This window comes from Hyperolius riggenbachi, chromosome 4, assembly GCF_040937935.1.
Source record: "Hyperolius riggenbachi isolate aHypRig1 chromosome 4, aHypRig1.pri, whole genome shotgun sequence".
NCBI lineage: Eukaryota > Metazoa > Chordata > Amphibia > Anura > Hyperoliidae > Hyperolius > Hyperolius riggenbachi.
The window spans coordinates 229,073,505-229,094,027 of record NC_090649.1 but is presented as its reverse complement, the minus strand read 5'-3'; the positions used below and the strand labels follow the sequence as shown (position 1 = coordinate 229,094,027).

Genomic DNA, 20,523 nt, shown 5'->3' with positions numbered 1-20,523 from the left:
GCCAGTTCGTGAACACAGGTGCAGCTGACAGGTGGTGAATTTCCTGCCTTCAGACTTCCATGTTAAAGAAGCCTAAGTGGTCCAGAGCAAGTATGTACTTCATACATTTAATTCAAATCTGACCACACTAGCTGCTTGGTGTTTGAAAGTGGGAAACTAGTGCAGCTGAAAGATTAGCAACACAGTCACAGATTTAGTATCTTCAAAGGTAGAAAATGGCAACGTCAGTATCCCTCTAATTGCAAGTTTCCTTTAACATTAGCCAATATGTGTAAGGCTAATCCAGGGATTTACCTGACTGCCATCTGGAGTCGGAAAGTAATTTTTACCTCTTAAGGCTAATTGGCCCAAGCCTTGTAAGGGTTTTTGCCTTCCCCTGGATTAATTAGGATATGTGTAGGTTCAGGGTGGTGTTTTATTTATTTGCTCATTATCCACAGACCCCCCCCCCCCCCCCCAATCAGGAAGACAAAGTGCGGCGCGCTTAGCCGAAAAATGGGGCTACATTGTGCGGCTGCGCTGAAAAATGGGTGTGGTCATGGACCAAAATGTGGGTGTGGTCACAGGTGGAGACAAATTTACATGAACTTAGCAATGGTGGGACATTAGATTAGGACAGTGGTGGCAAACCTTTTGGAGGCCGAGTGCCCAAACTGCAACTCAAAAGTCACTTATCTATCGCAAAGCGCCAACAGTAATTTAAACTAAATACAAACATTTTAACTCATACGTGAACATTATGGAAAATCCAAGTTGAAAATAAACTGTGAAGATAAACAATTTCATCCATCCTACTCCTGAAAAACGTATTGTTTTAGAAACCCCCTCCCCCCAAATTTAATTTTCTGTTTTAAAAAGCTAAAAAAGTAGGTTTAAGGCTATTGTCTCATATGAATATGATTCAGCTTTTCCCATAGTCTCACAGTTAGCAATCATGAGGCCCCCAACAAGACAAATTCAGCAATCATGAGGCCCCCAACAAGTCAAATTCAGCAATCATGAGGCCCCCAACAAGACAAATTCAGAAATCTTGAAGCACCCAACAAATCATGAGGCCACCAACACGACAAATTCAGCAATCATGAAGCCCCCACAAGACAAATTCAGCAATTATGAGGCCACCAACAAGACAAATTCAGCAATCATGAGGCCACCAACAAGACAAATTCAGCAGTCATAAGGCACATAAATAGACAGCATTTCACATAAATGGGCAGAATGCCCCCTTAATATGGTAGACACCTCTCACCTGGCTTCTGAATTCTCCTCTACTGGCTGCTGTGCCTGGCTGGCAATACTGTTTTTGGCTGGATTGGGGATGATGTGTGGACTGAAAGGCCTGGCAGTGATGCTGTGGCCTGGCTGGCAGTGATGCTGTGGCCTGACTGGCGGTGATGCTGTGGCTGGGCTGGCTGGCAGTGATGCTGTGGCTGGGCTGGCTGGTGGTGATGCTGTGGTTGTGCCTGGCTGGTTGAAGTAAATGCTGGCCTGACTGGGGGTGATGCTGTGGCCTTTTTGCCAGTGATTCTGGGCTGGTTGGCTGGTGGTGATGTTGGGCTGGCTGGCCTAGATAGTTTAGGTAGTGAGAGGTGCCCCCTAGTTTAGGTAGCGCCAGGAGCCAGTGTAGGTAGTATAGTAGTCCCCAGTACAGCTAGTATAGTGGCCCCCAGTATAGGTAGTATAGTGGTCCCCAGTATAGCTAGTATAGTGGGCCCCAGTATAGGTTGTATAATGGTCCCCAGTATAGCTAGCATAGTGGCCCCCAGTATAGCTAGTATAGTTGCCCCCAGCCAGTATAGCTAGTATTTTGCCCCCAGTAAGTATAGCTAGTATAGTTGCCCCCAGCCAGTATAGCTAGTATAGTTGCCCCCAGCCAGTATAGCTAGTATAGTTGCCCCCAGCCAGTATAGCTAGTATAGTTGCCCCCAGCCAGTATAGCTAGTATAGTTGCCCCCAGCCAGTATAGTTGCCCCCAGCCAGTATAGCTAGTTTAGTTGTCCCCAGTAAGTATAGCTAGTTTAGTTTCCCCCAGCAAGTATAGCTAGTATAGTTGCCCCCCAGTAAGTATAGCTAGTATAGTTGTCCCTGCCAGTATAGCTAGTATAGTTGCCCCCAGCCAGTATAGCTAGTATAGTTGCCCCCAGCCAGTATAGCTAGTATAGTTGCCCCCGGCCAGTATAGTTGCCCCCAGCCAGTATAGCTAGTATAGTTGCCCCCACTAAGTATAGCTAGTTTAGTTACCCCCAGAAAACATAGCTAGTATAGTTGCCCCCAGCCAGTATAGCTAGTATAGTTGCCCCCAGCCAGTATAGCTAGTATAGTTGCCCCCAGTAAGTATAGCTAGTTTAGTTGCCCCCAGTAAGTATAGCTAGTATAGTTGCCCCCCGCCAGTATAGCTAGTATAGTTGCCCCCAGCCAGTATAGCTAGTTTAGTTGCCCCCAGTAAGTAAAGCTAGTATAGTTGTCCCCAGTAAGTATAGCTAGTATAGTTGCCCCCCGCCAGTATAGCTAGTATAGTTGCCCCCAGCCAGTATAGCTAGTATAGTTGCCCCCAGCCAGTATAGCTAGTTTAGTTGCCCCCAGTAAGTATAGCTAGTATAGTTGCCCCCAGTAAGTATAGCTAGTATAGTTGCCCCAGTATAGCTAGTATAGTTGCCCCCAGTATAGCTAGTATAGTTGCCCCCAGGAGGGTGAAAGCAGCGCTAGAAGGAGTCCCTCACCTGGGACCCCTCCTTCTGCCTCTCTCCCCCTCCATAGCTAACTGTCGGGAAGTGCAGGGGCGGCCAGAGGCGTGCTGAGACTTACCTCATTTCTGCGATCCTAGCATGGCAGCTTCATGATGTCACAGATCTCCACCTTCAATGCCGCCCACTGTGCTTCCGCTAATCAGGAAGCACAGTGGGCGGCGTTGAAGACCTGTGATGACATGACGCTGCGCTCCACGCTTGGAATGCGGAAATTAGGTGAGTAATTCTCAGCACGCCTCCGGCCGCCCCTGCACTTCCCGACAGTTATCTATGGAGGGGGAGAGAGGTAGAAGGAGGGGTCCCAGGTGAGGAAGGGGGGATATTTCCCCCCTCCCCACCGCTGCCTCCACAGCCCCTCCTTCTAGCGCTGCTTTCACCCTCCTGCTGTGCTGCTGTGGGGGGTCGTGGTGACACCCCCCTGGGTGTCTGTCACCCGGTGCGCCACGCCCCCCTGTGCCCTATGGTAGGGACACCACTGGACAAATGTCTTCTTTCAACCAAACTAAGTATGTAACTATGTAATAGGACATATAGTTTTAAATGGAATTACTAAAAGGTGTTTTTGTGTTCCTCACTTCCAACATAGACTATTACAAGGAAGACATGTGGCAAAGATGTATGGCTCATAAATGAAACACAAAGATGGCTCAGACAGCACATATTCATAATTCAGGGTCCAGTGAACACTGACAAAACAAGGCAGCCAGAACAAACTGAGATAAGCAACAGAGGACTAGGGGATGCAGTGGTTTTCAGTAATGCAGCAAAGGCTCAAGATCTCCAAGCACAGAACTGTCAGACAACAATTTTTCCTGTGAATACCCAGGTGATGCTGTGGAAATATAAGCATCTCTATGTGCACATAGATCCCCTGGTTCATAAACATCAACAGTGGCATGACAACACAGTGGCATGCCTTGGAGTATTTCTTCTTATTTTAGAAGCATTGTGTTGCACATCCATATTCCTTGACACGTCTGTTACTTTTAATTACTTACAGGCTGTACAATTGTACACTTAAGTCGTATCCTTTTCAGTTCATTTACAGAGCTATGTATTAAAATATAACGAAATATAACACAACTATATCATTAATATCTTTTGAGTAAGCAAATACAACATAACTAAACGTGGCATGCAAGCCAAAGGCAAAACATAACAAGTCGAAGTCATGGATTAAGTGAAGCTGTGAGCTCCTCCGGCATCTCACGTCACGTCAGCCCATCTTAAAGCAAACTGAATAAAGATGATGGACACGTGAAATAAGCAGTTTCTAAATGGTAAGGAAAATATCATAAACAACTCAGCAAGTTGAAGACACACTGAAAGAATACATAACAGAAATGAAGAATGACATAAACTGAGGGAGCTCTGAAGATAGTTGAATTGATTAAATAGGGCAAGGACAAAATGCACCTTTATGCAAGGATAAAATCAAGGATGAAATACACGGAAAAAAATGTACTTCCACTAAGAAACTTTGAAGGAAATTGTGCCATACCCATGTAAAGTGTACCACCACTATTATTATAAAAAAAACAATCTTTGTCATGTTAGTTATACACACTGCAAGTAGTTTAACACACTTGGTTCCATTGACATACTGTACCTAATGTTGTATCAGACCATACAATGCACTGGTAAACTTCCCATCAGGGACTAATGGGATTCATTAGAGTGTACAAAATAATAAGGCAATTCCCAGCATGCTCAAAGTATATAGTTTTGTCACTAACTCCTTTAGAGGGGGCTCACAATCTAATCCCGATTCCCTACCATATTTATATAGCCATTATATTCTAGGGACAATATAAGGGGTAACCTATTAACTTGTGTGTGTGTTGGGATGTGGAAGGAATCTAGAGTGCCCAGAGGAAATCATGCAGACATGCAGAAAACATACAAACTCCATGCAGATCGTGCCCTGCATGGGGTTTAAACCGGGGACCCATCACTAAAAGGCAAGAGTGCTTAGCGCCGGATCAGTGCTTTTCAGTGCTGCTAGATTTGGGCGCAGCCAGCGCCGCCATAGACTATAATAGAAATCTGTCTATAGCGGCGCTCAGTGAGTAACGTCGGCTCCGTCATAAGACGGAGCCGAAGTTGCTTAAAAAACACAATAATTTGGCTTCCAGCAATAGCTGGAAGCTGAATTATTTCATTCCCCCACTATCCATGGCGGCCTGGAGGGGGAATAGTAATTAAAACGGACTTGTGCAGAAGCAGGATCAGCCATATACCGCTGTATCCTGCGCCCAAGTCTACCGGCGCCGATTTCAAATGTACTCCTTTCCACTACGCCCCTATCAATTTTAAAACAAAAGTGGAGTTACCCTTTCATTCTAACCTCTCACTTCGTAATGAAAATAATGGCCCTTATTCAATTTACATTTTCTCTTAAGTTTTCTCAAAGGAGATAATTTTCCATGTTCTGTTTAAAATAATATTTCAGCACTCTACAAATAAAAAAGAAGGTGAAAAGTACTGTCAAAGTACTGTCAAATTATTCTGAGTATGTTCTTGCTTGGTGATGGCTTAAATGGCATTTTATTGGTAAAGTATGAAAATATCACCAATGAGAACAAGGGAATTTGATAAGGGCCATTATTTGATCTTTTCTTTGCAGTGAAAGAAAACATCTTAACCACTTTACCCCCGCGCGTACGTATTTCTCCGCCCCTTTTTCCATCCCAACCAGGGACGGAGAAACACGTACTTTCCGCGTTCCCGACGCTGCCCGCGCTCCCGCTCGTAAACACGCCGCCCGCCGCTAGTAAACACGCCGCCGCCCGCTCGCCCAGAGATCAATGAACGGGTAAATCCATTCCCGTTCGTTGATCTAAGCCCCGCAATGATCAGCTGCTCTCCTATGGGCAGCGCGATCATTGTGAGAAAAAACTCACAAAAAGTTACTGTGGCCATCTTGTGGCCAAATAGTAAACTACACCCTACACATTTTTCACATACAAATAAATGACTTTTACACATAAAATTAACTCATTACCTCCCACACTCCCCAATTTTTTTTTTTTGTAATTAAAAAAAAATTAAAAAATTTACAATTAAAAAAAATACATAAATAGTTACCTTAGGGACTGAACTTTTTAAATATTTATGTCAAGAGGGTATAACACTGTTACTTTATAAACTATGGGCTTGTAATTAGGGATGGACGCAAAAATGAAAAAAATGCACCTTTATTTCCAAATAAAATATTGGCGCCAAACATTGTGATAGGGACATAATTTAAATGGTTTTATAACCGGGACAAAAGGGCAAATACGTTTCATGGGTTTTAATTACAGTAGCATGCATTATTTAAAAACTATAATGACCGAAAACTGAAAAATAATTATTTTTTTCCCCACATTTTTCCTATTTTTCCATTAAAACACATTTAGAAAAAAATAATTCTTGGCATAATGTCCCACCTAAAGAAAGCCTAATTGGTGGCGCAAAAAACAAGATATAGTTCATTTCATTGCGATAAGTAATGATAAAGTTATAGACGAATGAATGGAAGGAGCGCTGAAAGGTGAAAATTGCTCTGGTGCTCAGGGGGTAAAACCCCTCAGTGGTGAAGTGGTTAATAAACCTTCTTCCTTAAAAAATTACAAAAATGCTGAAAGTGTTGGATTTATTAAAGGAAGTATGGTGAAAAGGGAAGAGGTTATTAGTATTTAGATTTTTTTTAAGCAGGGTTAATTTAATCCATTACAGTCCAAGCAGTCTCTAATATTTAACCACTTGCCGACTGCACGCTTATACCGTGCGTCGGCAAAGTGGCAGCTGCAGGACCAGCGACGCAGTACTGCGTCGCCAGCTGCAGCCTAATTAATCAGGAAGCAGGGGGCTCCGTGAATAGCCTGCGGGCCGCCGATGGCGGCTCGCAAGCTAAATGTAAACACAAGCGGAAATAATCCGCTTTGTTTACATTTGTACGGCGCTGCTGCGCAGCAGCGCCGTAAGGCAGATCGGCGATCCCCGGCCAATCAGCGGCCGGGGATCGCCGCCATGTGACAGAAGACAGCCTGTCACTGGCTGCACAGGACGGATAGCGTCCTGTGCAGCCCAGATCTCCCGGGGGAGCAGGTAGGAGAGGGAGGGGGGAGAATGTCGCCGCGGGGGGGGCTTTGAGGTGCCCCCCCCGCAAAATGCCTGCAAGTAGGAGCGATCAGACCCCCCCTGCACATCATCCCCATAGGGGGGAAAAAAGGGGGGCGATCTGATCGCTCTGTGTGGCCGCGGATCTGTGCTGGGGGCTGCAGAGCCCACCCAGCACAGATCCAAACAAACAGCGCTGGTCCTTAAGGGGGGGTAAAGGGTGGGTCCTCAAGTGGTTAAAGCTGAAACCCACAATAAGGTTAGGTACACCGAAGCAGGTGGCTTCAGCACACCAGGCACTGAAACCAGGTGCCTCATAGCAGCATTGGTATGCTGCACTGGGCGTGTAAGAGTAAGTCGGGGCTCTGGCGATCGCCGAATTACACCTCCCTCCGAGTTGCGATGACTCTGAGGGGTAAAAATATTTAACGCCACCAGGGAGTTTAGCAGTGAGAGCCATCATTTGGTTCTCCCTGCACCCAACTCACCCATGGCGTACTAATACGTACGCAGGTACACAATGGTCAGCTTTATAATGCACACATTTTAATGATTGGGAACTGCAATGGAGACTGGACATTGACATAGCTTGCACTGCAGGGATTTAGAATAACGCAGTCCATTACAATACAGTGCTGTGAACAGGCCATAGAATTGTATGCGCAATGAGTAGACATAAAGAAGTATTCTGCAATGCAACTGAGCGCTGTGAACTAGTCCTAAATGTTTAAATATTGAATGAGTTTTAAAGAGTAGGATTAAACAGAAGTTTGTATAATTATGATTATAGCTCCCCCCAACACAAACACACACACACACACACACACACACACACACACACTCTCTCTCTACACACACACACACACACACACACACACACACACACACACACACACACACACACACACACACACACACACACACACACACACACACACACACACACACACACACACACACACACACACACACACACACACACACACACACACCACTATTAGTTTAGTCAATTATTTTTAACAAAATAAGTGGATTGATTATTTATTTTGATTTTGTTTCATATTCATCTGTGATTAATTTCAATGGTAACAGTGATAATAACAACAGAAAACATATATTTTGTTATTAATTGCATGTAAAAAAGTCAAGCAAAAATATGTTTATTAATAATATTAACATTAAAACATGTAATTTCTCTAATGTCATGCTGTGGTCAAATGTACAATAAACATATACTAACATACTTGTGTGCTTTATTTCTAATAACTGATATATACAGTTTTCAGCAGTGCACTAGTGTGAATTATGGGAAAATATTCTTGACTTACTGTAGTTTATAAACCGCTGACATTGCGTATGTGCAGCCTTGCACTGGAAGTCCATTCATTCTGGAATTGATTTAGCTATCTTGAACAAACTCTTGGCATATGTAATGTCTCTGCTATACCCTAATAGCTTTCCATGATACAGTTTTCTCTTAACCTTGCACTGCAGAATGTGCATGCCTGGTTGTTTAATATATCTATAAAAAATTAAATTAATAATGTGCCCATATTATAGCAAGCAAGTACAAGGTGCAATCTCAGCTTAGCTTTAAATACACCTAAATGTGCATATGCGCTTACAGCGTAATCATTCTTTTCCCATGAATAATTAACTATCTTCCGTCATATCTCTTTAATAATAAATATATTATTTGCAAGTACTGTATGTATATGCTGTAAGTAAGTGCTTTTAATGTTAAATATAGCAAAGTTGTTAAATAATAAAGACATATTCACATATTAGTTTTGCTAGTCATTATCATTATAGCCAACTCTGGGCAATAAAAGAATATTCAAGCCTCCACTCCACTCCCATATGACATTTTAATATTAATGTATCATAAGCATCAAACATCACTTTTTTAGGTTCAGAACTTGGGATCCCTTAAACACTCCTTAAATCTAGGTTCAATGAATAATATATGTGTTCTGCCTTCCCATAATAGTTACCATGAAGTTTGAAGACTACTTCATCACCACTATGGAATACAGTTGCCAACTTTCAAAATCAATAAGCCGAAATGTAAAAAGTAACATATGTTGGGCTTCATTAATTTAAAAAGTTGGGTATTTTATTAAATATTAGCATTCATATAAGAATAGGGGATTGCAGAGGTCTCAATTATGATTAACCCTGGCTTCGGAGGATCTGAATGGTGACATCCTTCAGCAGCTCAGCAAGTTGACATAAGGTATTGGTCTTTATTGGGTGTACTCTGAGCTATCTCTTTCATGCCCATTCCCAATTATCTCAATGTATCATTTGGTTTGATGTAAATCAATGCACATAAAAAGCAGGAAAAAAACATGAGATAAGTAGTTCAGAGCAGAACAGTTAAAAAGAGTGTAAAATGCCTCCTGGTAAAATGGGCACTCGATATAATAGGCCCTAACACCTGCTATTTAATCAGGTGCCCATCTTCCCAGGATGTCTCCTGGTGGCGGATACTCGGATAGTGTTGGGCATCAGCAGGTGGTTGTTCTTTAGTGTTAGATGTCGGTGAGGGATAATTAATGCTAGACATTTGGGGGGAGGGGCTTTAAGGTTAGGCACTAGAAGTTGGGTCTTAGGTCTAGGCTGGGGATACTTAATGTTCTATATTAGAGGGTTAAGGTTAGCTACTGCTTAGGGTTAGTCATCGCCAGGGGAGATTGGTAGAGGGAGGGCTCTGTGTGAGGGTAAGCATAGTTCATAGCAAAATGTTGGTAAAGAATAATGATATGTTACTATCTGAATTAACTAGTAAAATAATGGTAACAGTACTATTACCAATAGTCTACTAGTGGATATCACTCACACCCTTTCAACCTGCAGCTTTTTCAAATGTAGGCATTCAGAGAAGAAACAAAAAAAAGCATCTGATAATTACGACTGTTTTCCTATGCTTGGTGGGAGTGTGCCTGTGCATTGGTGGGAGAGGGGTGGAGACTGGAAAGGATAACCACTTTTCCTCCTTTTAATCTGTTCTTAATTATTTGATGATATACTTGTACCTCCTAGAATACTATTATTTTCATACCCATAGACGTCCAGCTATACCACGTCTTTTTGATGCTGTTTCTGAAATGGACAGGGGTGGTGTGGAGATTTCCAAGGAAACTTTTATTTTTCTGTACAGAATAGGGTATGAGCTAGTTTGTAAGACAAGCAATTTGTCTTGGAAACTGTGAGGCACTAGCTTTGTTCACGTATTTTTTCCTTGACTTGTTTATTTTACATTTAGTCATTAAAGATTAAAGATAGCAACTGTAGGACATTCAGGTCACGGCAGGTCACTACTGTAGCAGTTCACCAGAAGGTGGTATAGCTCAAATTCTTACAGTACAAATACGTAATACATTTCTGAAAGATTTCGCAACTCAGTGTTATGTATCATAAGCAATATATTACCATTTTCTGTTTTGTAGGACTATAATGATGAAATTCGGCAAGAACAGTTAAGAGAGCTGTCCTATTTAAATGGATCTGAAGAATCCAATCAAAGTAAAGTAACCAGAAGTAGAGGAATAAGATTAGTCCCAGCTACAACTGTCAGGTAAATAACTCATCATTTCCATTTGTAATACAGTTTTGCTGTCCAGCTCTCACATTTATACCTTCAAAATGAATACATTTTTGACAAGTTCAACTGTATGTTTGACCATTTGCAATATAATAAATAATACATTTTCATTTTTTAACCAAGTTTATTAGTAGATTATTTTCAGAGTATTATACTGTATAAGGGAAACACTTCAACGTGATTTGTTTAGTGGTTGCTTTCAAAAGAAATTACTTTAAAGTGTTCAAATGAGGTTTTTCTTTTCCCCTTCTGTAAAGTTTGTTAAATTTGAATTGCTTCCAATCCAGTCTTGGTTCCAGTTTTCCCCTTTGGAGTGACTCTACCGCTTGGATTACACTTGCATGAAAACTTGCTTGAAAATGGATTTTAGAGGATCCAAAATGGACATGTTTAATTTCATCATTATTTAAGTGCTAAATATAATTTTGCCTTATTAGCATTCCTTTTTTCGCAAGGGGGATTTTTGGTGTCTTTTAGCCCTGTATCCTGGTCAGGGGTGGTCGTAGTCAGCCAACTTCGCTACGCTGGAACTACGCATAGTTTTACGCAATTATGCTTCACCAAACTACGGTTTTGAAATCAAATATTCGCTTCGTATGCATTTCGTAGACTACGCGTTAAAATACGCAATTACGCGTAGTGCAAAGCGTAGTGTATGCAGATGCTTATGCCATTATGCAGAAAAATGTACGCATTCATTTCACTATTAATGCTGGTACCAGGAGCTCATCTATGCGTACATTCCCCTTTCTAATGCATAATTTTGTAAGCATACAATCGTACGTGGAAAAATAGCAGCGAATAACATTTTCGTAGTTTACATCGCAATACACATGTTAACTACACGTAGGGGGTGTAAACTATGCGTAGCGGTACTTTGCTACGCGTAAATTCGTAAGCGTAGTTTTGAAACTTTACCTACAAACTACGATGCGTAGATGCGAACTACGATGCGTAAATTCGCACTGGCGTAGTTTCTGCTCATCCCTGATCCTAGTGGATCTAAGTCACTATGGGGTGTGCTGTGTTTCATTATATAAGTGGTTTATTATGGTTATTCTGGATTTACTGGATTGAGGATTGAGACATAGTCTTGATAAATCGTACTACTCAAGGGATTTATAAAATTGCTGCTGTAAATAGACGGTGATTTCGCTGTCTAACAGACTGGTAGCGGAGATCGCCACTGGCAGACTGTTGATAGAGTGGAGCTCCGTCACACAATGGGGATGCGTGCGCACTAGTTGCTACTGCATCTGTGCACAATTGAATTGTATAGATAAATAGTGGATGTGCAGAGATGGCAGTATGCCTGTAAATCAACCAAGTAACCCCCCCCCCCACAAAAATGAATATAAAACACATGAATATATATATATATATATATATATATATATATATATATATATATATATATATATATATATATATATATATATATATATACAGTGGCTTGCAAAAGTATTCGGCCCCCTTGAAGTTTTCCACATTTTGTCACATTACTGCCACAAACATGAATCAATTTTATTGGAATTCCATGTGAAAGAACAATACAAAGTGGTGTACATGTGAGAAGTGGAACGAAAATCATACATTATTCCAAACATTTTTTTTACAAATCAATAACTGCAAAGTGGGGTATGCGTAATTATTCAGCCCCCTTTGGTCTGAGTGCAGTCAGTTGCCCATAGACAATGCCTGATGAGTGCTAATGACTAAATAGAGTGCACCTGTGTGTAATCTAATGTCAGTACAAATACAGCTGTTCTGTGACACCCTCAGAGGTTGTATAAGAGAATCTTGGGATCAACAACACCATGAAGTCCAAAGAACACACCAGACAGGTCAGGGATAAAGTTATTGAGAAATTTAAAGCAGGCTTAGGCTACAAAAAGATTTCCAAAGCCTTGAACATCCCACGGAGCACTGTTCAAGCGATGATTCAGAAATGGAAGGAGTATGGCACAACTGTAAACCTACCAAGACAAGGCCGTCCACCTAAACTCACAGGCCGAACAAGGAGAGCGCTAATCAGAAATGCAGTCAAGAGGCTTGTAGGAAATTTTAATATTTAAATCTGCTGCAAAGTAGTCCTGTTGGTCCATAGGACTAGAAAAATAAAAATAAAATCTGAGGTTTAGGAAGTACAGAAAGTATTTGTGATAATTCAGGTTGGAGTGAGGATGATAAAAGTCTACAAATGAAAATGCAGGGAGAAAAAAAATAGTAAGAAGATAATAAGTCCAGTTTCTGGGCTATACTATCCTGCATGGGATGCAAGAAGTTAAAGGGGTGGGAAGCAGCAATACTTTTTTATTTTAAATAACATTGTATTTACAAAAAAATTAAGATTTTCCCCAATGCTGGATTACCCACAAGTTGGGCAAAGCAATTGCCTAAGGCTCTGAGAGAACATCCAGATGGGGCCCATATCAGGCCTCATAGAGACCCACACAGCAGGCCACCTAAACTGTGAGCTGACTGGAGTTTTCAGAGTGCCACACCTTTCCAGGTTCCAGCAATGCATTTTACAGCTTTCTCATCTCAGCCATTTAGCATCCCGTCTCCATGGCTTCAGCGTCATCTAGGCTCTTGTATCTAAGGGGCCCATGGCTGCTCAATTTATGCATCTGTGGAATAGAGTGGCTATTTAATTCTGATTTCTAGGGGAGCCCTTCTGCTTGATTCTGGTATCTGGGGACCACACATCTGTCTGAAAAACGTAGTATGTTTTGCAAATAAAGGTTTAGCTTTTTCTGGGAAAGATCATTGAATTGTGGTCTCCCATTTGTCTGGACTGTGATCTTCCAACTTGCCTGAGCACACTTTCAATTGGTTAACTGTGAGGTCGGGGAGTGGTGGTGGTGATTTTTGTGTGTGGGGGAGGAGGGTCATTGTTTTGCCTGGACTTAATCTGGGTCTGATTTTTCCTGACAAAAATATAAGGTAAATGTTTATAATGAATACCTGAATACTATAAATGCCCATCAGTGAAGCATATTCACCAGCTGGGAATCAGGCAATTGCTGTGTCCGAGCAGGTGACTTGGACTCATCTTACTGAGTTCTCATATGCTCCCAGTGACTGTGTGTCCTGGATGTGCATTGCCAACTTTTGCTTGGTAAATTTGATGTTTATAAAGAACCTGGCATCTAGTAGTAATTTGCATGTGGGTGATGGGTAATTTCATAATTGGTCCAAGGAATGGTCATAACATGTAATTCATTTAAATTAAAATAACTAGATTTAATATCTAATATTGTAGTTTCTGTGTTATCCTTTATTAGGAACCGTGCAGCTGCCATTCCATCTTCAGTACCAGTGCGAAGCACTCCAGTTCCTAGAGGTTCACCTGTGTCACGAGGGGCATTGTCATTACCTCCAATAGCTCGAGGGGTTCCTGCGGCAAGGGCACGAGGAGCTCCGGCTGCACCTGGCTATAGAGCGGCACCAACAGTTACTCTGGAGACTTATGAAGACTATGTAAGTTGCACATCCCTGTTATGGTTGTTGTTTTAGTTAATGAATAAAACAATGGAAAGAATTGTAATATTATCAATTTTTTGTATTATAATTTTAGCAGCCAATTTATTTGGAGGCTTGCAAGTCCTCCAGGCCAATTTGTTTTAGCACATTTTTATTTTGTATTTATTACATTTGCTTGCTACTAAGTAGCACTCCTATAATATGTATTTATGGCCACTTGTCACTATGGGGAAGCATGCTCAATAACAGAGGACTTCTGCTGTAAGTTTCTATATTTTCTGCTAGCAGAGAGACATCAAAGTATTCCAAGAATTTACAGCACAACAAGTTCTGCCAACTGAGGTCAAAAGCAGTGCACTTATCTCAAAAGATAGAAAGAAAAAAAATCTATTGAAGCTGCTATTGAGTTTAAGAAAATTATATTGGCAGAAAAGCAAAGAAAGGTAGCACTGATCTGCTAGGAGTCTTAATACCACATCTTTATTCCAAGTGTGTCATGTTGCAAAATGTACACTGTATAGGATTCCTGAGTGCCCAGGCTGGTGAGTGGCATTGGATGACCAAGAGCTAACAGCTGTTTTGCATGTGGATACACTCTTGCTCACATCCACACGTAAAACAACTGTTAGTTCCTCAGTGTTGTCACCTGATGCCACCTAATAGCCTGAACACTCATGAACTCTAAAATGTGTAGCCTATGCAGCATGACAGACTTGGAATAAAGATTTGGTATTAAGTCTTCTATCAGATCAGTGCTCCCTTTCCTTGTTTTTCTATCAATGTCAAGACCCTACAATACACAATGAGCATGCCCTGCATCTGTCTGGTTTGATACACACAAGATGATTCTGATTTGGAGTGCCCTTACAACTAAGTATCTATGCCTGCCAGATAGCCTTTCCCTGAGTACTTGTACCTTCCCTTTATTTTCCAAAGAAAATAATATACTCACATTCAGAACATAGCTTACCCCTTTTTTCGGACTGTAAGACGCACTTTTTCTCCCCCAAACATGGGGGTGAAAAGTCAGTGCGTCTTATAGTGTGAATGTACGTTTTTTACCTATTCATCAATGCTCCGCCGATGTCATCCAGCCGCTGTATGTAGCAGGTCCTGATGCCTCTATGCTTCCGGATTCACTGGCTGCACTCACAGATATGTGCAGCACCTCCCTCATCAGCCTCGCACACAGGCTTCCTTGCAGCCCTTCCTTCAGCTCCATCATCTCAGGGCCGCTTCTGCTGCTGATCGTGAGGGTGCAAAGGCAACATTGGCACAGGCCTCCAGTGCAGGCCCTCCCTAGATGAGGGCAGAGATGCAGTGGCTGGGACACCAGTGGCGGTAAGAGGGGGACACGCTCCGGCCGCTAACTTTCCGGGCTTTCATGCAGCCCTTCCTCAAGCTTTGTCATGCACCGAGCCACTTCCACTGGGGGTGAGAAAGCATCATTAGCGTAGTCTTCTGGCATAGGCCCTTCCCAGATGAGGGCAGGGATGAAATGGCTGGGACATCGGTGGCAGGAGGAGGGAGACACGTTTCTGTCACTCACTTTCTGGGCATTCATGCAGCCCTTCCTCAAGCTTTGTCACCTGCCCCGCCACTTCCACTGCTGGTCCTGGGGATGCACGGCTTAGTGGCCATGCAGAAGTCATCATTGGCACTCCCATGGTGTGGTAGATGAAGGTGGAGATGCAGGGGCTGGGACATCAGCGGCGGGAATAATAGCAGATGAGCCAAAGTCAGCGTGAGAAGCGAAGATAGTAAGGACTTTCCATCCAGCCATGGCTAGAAGCACTGTAGTGGACCCTGAAGACCCTGTGCATGTGGAGCCGGAAGACTATCAGAGCAACAGCAGAATCACATTAATTGGGACACAACACTTTAAAATTTTATTCTGTGTCACCATTCATATGTATGTATTGGCTTCCTCAGTGTCCAGCAAGAGTGATTAGAATTCATCATGCTATGGCAGTGTAGGGACTGCAGTTAGAATAGCAGTGAGTGTGAGTGTAGTCAGCGTAGCTGAGTGTTTTGTGAGTGTATCTGGTTGGGCAGCAGGGCTTAGTGTAGCTTAGATAGACAGTTTGGGGGAAAAAGGTCCATAAGATGCTCCTGCACCATGGACTCACCTAGGTTTAGTATAAGAAAATTTCCCTGATTTTTTCCCTCTAAAGCTAGGTGCATCTTATAGTCCGGAGCGTCTTATAGTCCGAAAAATACGGTAAATACTAAAATGGCTTCCAAGGTGGAATCCATTTCGAATGCTCTTACATTATAATATCAGTTGTCTTATTGTAACATTTTGTGGAGATGCAGCTGCGGGCAGTCAGGATGCTCCCGCAGCTGCTTCGGTTTCCCTGTCGGGTGATTCTCCTGTCCCCTCGGTGTCTAGCACGCCGAGGGGATTGTCAGTGGCTCATAGAGTAGCTTTGTCGTGCGCGCGCACGCACAGACGGGACCTTTATGCGGGGAGGAGGCGCGTCAGCTGACCTGCCGATCGGCTGATGTCAGAGGAGACTCTCGGCAGCTCTGATTGGCTGATGGGTGTGGGCGTGGCTGAGGGGTCTCCTCCACTTCTTAAGTCTCCAAGAATCTCTCGCAACTTGTCTGCTGTTGTGAATGCTTCGTGTGAGCACTCAGATCTTAGTTAGATCCGGTGTGCTTTGATCTGGGAGGAAACCAGGGATTTCACACAAGACTAGGAATTGATATTACTACTGTTATTATTGCTTGATTATCTGTGTATGACTCTGGCTCTCTTTTGACTACTCTTACGCAATTAGATTCTGTACTTTCACCCATCTGATCCTATTGCTGACTCTGCCTGAAATACCATTATCCTTCTGCCTGCCGATTCTGTACTGTATTCTCCTGTTTGTTGCCGAACCGATCTGTCTGACCACTCCACTCACCAGTGAGCCCTTGTCACTGGTGAGGTTCCTTACTGATAATACCCACCAGCTCCTCTGGTGAGGTGCTGTACTGATTATACCCACCAGCTCCTCTGGTGAGATTCCTTACTGATAGTACCCACCAGCTTCTCTGGTGAGGTTCTGCCAAAACTAATCAGTATTACTGTTGCACCAAGCACTGTACACTTGCTATTACCTTGTTTGCTATACTTGCATTATTGGTGATTCTGCAGATCACCATATGATCAGGTATAGTGTCTGATTATTGGTGATACTGCAGATCACACAATAATCAGACTTCTAATTGCTACACCCATCGTTACAGAACAGCAGACCAAAAATGTCTATGGAGACACTATGCACTCAGGTCAAACTGTTGACCACAGCTGTGAACGATTTTACCAATAGGGTCAACACACAACAGACACAAATTAATTTATTGTCTGAGGTAGTGACCCGTCTTCAAAAGACCAATGCATCAGTGTCATCTCCTGTAGTTGGTGAACCCAGGATGCCTCATTCTGAGAGATTTTCAGGGCACCTGTCTGATTTTCGGAATTTCAAGCATCGTTGCTTATCATACTTTGAGTTATGCCCGGTATCTTCGGGTTCTGAGGGTCAGCGAGTTACCTTTCTAAAAACTTTGTTGTCTGGTGACTCGCAGACTTGGGCTCACAGTCTCCCCACTGGCATTAACATCAGTTCAGGAGTTTTTCAAAGCAATGGCTATTATATATGATGATCCAGATCTAGCTATGACGTCAGAGAGGAAACTCAAAACTCTCCGACAAGGTCATAACACTGTTGAAACTTATGCTGCTGAGTTTATAAAGTGGGCGGTGTCAGCCAGATGGGGGCACTATGCTTTACTAGACTGTTTTTTATCGGGGTTATTTGAGGCTGTTGCTGACCTGATGTTAAGCCACCCAGAACCTAAGACACTAGACGAGGCAATCTCGTTAGCTGTCAAGATTGACCGTCGAGTTTGTTACCAAAGGAAAACTCGAGGTAGAGTTCCTTTCTCTGCTCTTACTCCTTCTTCTCATCCTCAGGATGAACCGATGCAAATCGGACAATCCAAGCTCTCTGAGGTTGAGAAAAATAGGAGACATACTGAGAGACTCTGCCTGTATGGTGCAGAGAAGGGTCATGTGGTACAAACCTGTCCCAGGAAGGCGGAAAACTCTATCGCCTAGGTGTAGCTGGAGGTACTACCCTAGGCGATTCTGTGTTACCTCTAAAGAATAGTCGCTTACTTCTCCCGTGTTCTATCACCTGGGAAGACCAAGTCCAGTCTACCCAGGCCTTTATAGACTCGGGTTCCGCAGCAAATTTTATGGATTATGATTTTGCTGTTAAGTTTGGTTTTCCTCTTCTCTCTTTGGGACGTCAGATTGTTGTTACTGCAATGGATGATTCACCACTGCAGGGCAAACAACCACTTTCTCATACTCCTGTACTGTTGTGTCAAATAGGGGCTCTGCATAAAGAACAGATACAGTTTTTTGTACTTAAGATGGCTACCTCCACTGTGATCCTTGGTATGCGGTGGCTTCAAAAACATTCCCCTCAGATAGACTGGAGTTCCAGGCAATTGTTGACCTGGTCCTCCTACTGCCATCATCATTGTATGAAAAAAGTCACGGTGTGTGCTACCAAGGTTCAAATGCAGGGGTTGCCTATTCAGTATTCTGATTTTGCTGACGTCTTTTGTCCCAAAACGGCAGACAAACTTCCTCCTCATAGAAGTTTTGACTGCCCCATTGACTTGAGATCAGGTTGTATGCCCCCTAGAGGCCATTTATTTAACCTTTCGGGGGCTGAAAAACTGGCCATGCAGGAGTATATTAAAGAAAATTTAGCCAAAGGTGTTTCATCCATCCATCTAGATCCCCGGCCGGGGCAGGTTTCTTTTTTGTACAAAAGAAAGACGGTGGCCTTCGGCCATGCATCAATTACAGAGAATTGAACAAAATTACTGTGAAAAACCGTTATCCTCTTCCTCTGATTGATGACTTGTTCGCTCAGATTACTGATGCAGGGTTTTTCTCTAAACTTGATCTCAGAGGGGCATACAACCTGGTTCGCATAAGAGAGGGTGTCGAGTGGAAGACGGCATTCATCACACCCGATGGGCACTACGAGTACCTTGTGATGCTCTTCGGGTTGTGCAACGCACCCGCCGTCTTCCAGGAATTGATTAACGAAGTCTTTAGGGAGGTTCTAGGGCGGTTCGTTCTAGTCTACTTAGATGACATTCTAATTTTCTCATCTAATATTACTGAACATAGGGAACATGTGAAGTATGTTTTAAGGAAACTACGACAACATTCCCTGTATGCTAAACTCGAGAAAAGTTTATTCAAAGTTTCTGAAATTCCCTTCCTGGGGTACGTAATCTCTACCGCAGGATTCTCCATGGACCCCAAGAAGGTTTCTGCTGTCCTGGAGTGGCCCCAACCTGTAGGGTTGAAGGCACTCCAGTGATTTCTTGGCTTTGATAACTATTACAGGAAGTTTATCAAAGGATTTTCTGCTGTGGTCTCACCCCTCACAGAACTTACCAAAAAGGGGGCAGATACATACAATTGGTCAGCAGAAGCTCAGTCTGCATTTTCATCACTTAAAAAATTGTTCTACTCCGCCCCCATTTTAAGACATGTAGACATCACTCTCCCATTCATTGTTGAGGTGGATGCTTCAGAGATCGGGGTTGGGGCTGTGTTGTCTCAGCACTCCGGTCTGCAGGGCAGGTTGCATCCTTGTGCCTTTTTCTCTAGGAAGTTTTCCCCCGCTGAGAAATATTATGATATTGGGAATCGAGAACTGTTGGCCATCAAACTTGCGTTTGAGGAATGGCGACATTGGCTCGAGGGGGCTGAACATACTATCACAGTCTATACCGATCACAAGAACTTAGAGTATATTGAAGAGGCTAAACGCCTCAGTCCCAGACAAGCCCGTTGGTCCCTGTTTTTCACGAGATTCAGATTCATTGTTACCTACAAACCTGGCAGTAAGAACGTCAAGGCTGATGCATTATCCAGATGTTTCGAGCCCGAGACGATACAGCCCTCAACTCCCGAAAGCATCCTCCCCGAGAAAGTGGTTCTCGCTGCTACTGAGACTTGGGAGGATTGGGCGTCTACTCTTAAACCTTATCAGCAGGAGTTTCCCGAAGGGAAACCTGATGGAGTTCTCTTTGTGCCACTGAAGTTCCGATTGAAAATTCTTCATGTTTTCCATTCTCATAAGAATGCAGGGCATCCAGGGGTTGCCAGAACGCAGGAGCTGTTAGACAGATGTGTCTGGTGGCCATCCATTGTGTCTGATTGTAAAGAGTTTGTCGGAGATTGCTCTGTTTGTGCCAGGAGTAAGCCATCCAGGCGTGCTCCTGTGGGTACGCTACAGTCCCTACCAGTGCCTGAACAACCATGGACCCATCTGTCCATGGATTTTGTGGGTGAGCTGCCCAGATCTGAGGGGAAAACAGTAATCTGGGTGGTAGTCGATAGGTTCAGTAAAATGGCCCATTTTATCCCGCTGGACGGACTCCCCTCTGCTCAGAAACTGGCAGAACTCTTCATTCACCACATTTTCCGGCTGCATGGTATCCCGGAGAATGTGGTGTCAGACAGGGGAGTCCAGTTCGTCTCCAAGTTCTGGA

At 43.1% G+C, this 20,523-nt stretch overlaps 1 protein-coding gene across 4 annotated transcripts in view; it reads left to right on the top strand.

Moving 5' to 3' along the window:
• KHDRBS2 (KH RNA binding domain containing, signal transduction associated 2) overlaps positions 1-20,523 on the top strand; it is a 588,641-nt gene that overhangs the window by 274,258 nt on the left and 293,860 nt on the right. For all 4 annotated transcript variants that reach the window (XR_011031441.1, XR_011031439.1, XR_011031440.1 and 1 more), the window contains 2 exons: positions 10,304-10,431; positions 13,746-13,941. Coding sequence is in view for 1 of the 4 variants with exons in the window: in XM_068281437.1 (XP_068137538.1) it covers positions 10,304-10,431; positions 13,746-13,941 (324 nt within the window). In the remaining 3 variants the exon portion in view is untranslated. The remainder of the gene's footprint in view (positions 1-10,303; positions 10,432-13,745; positions 13,942-20,523) is intronic.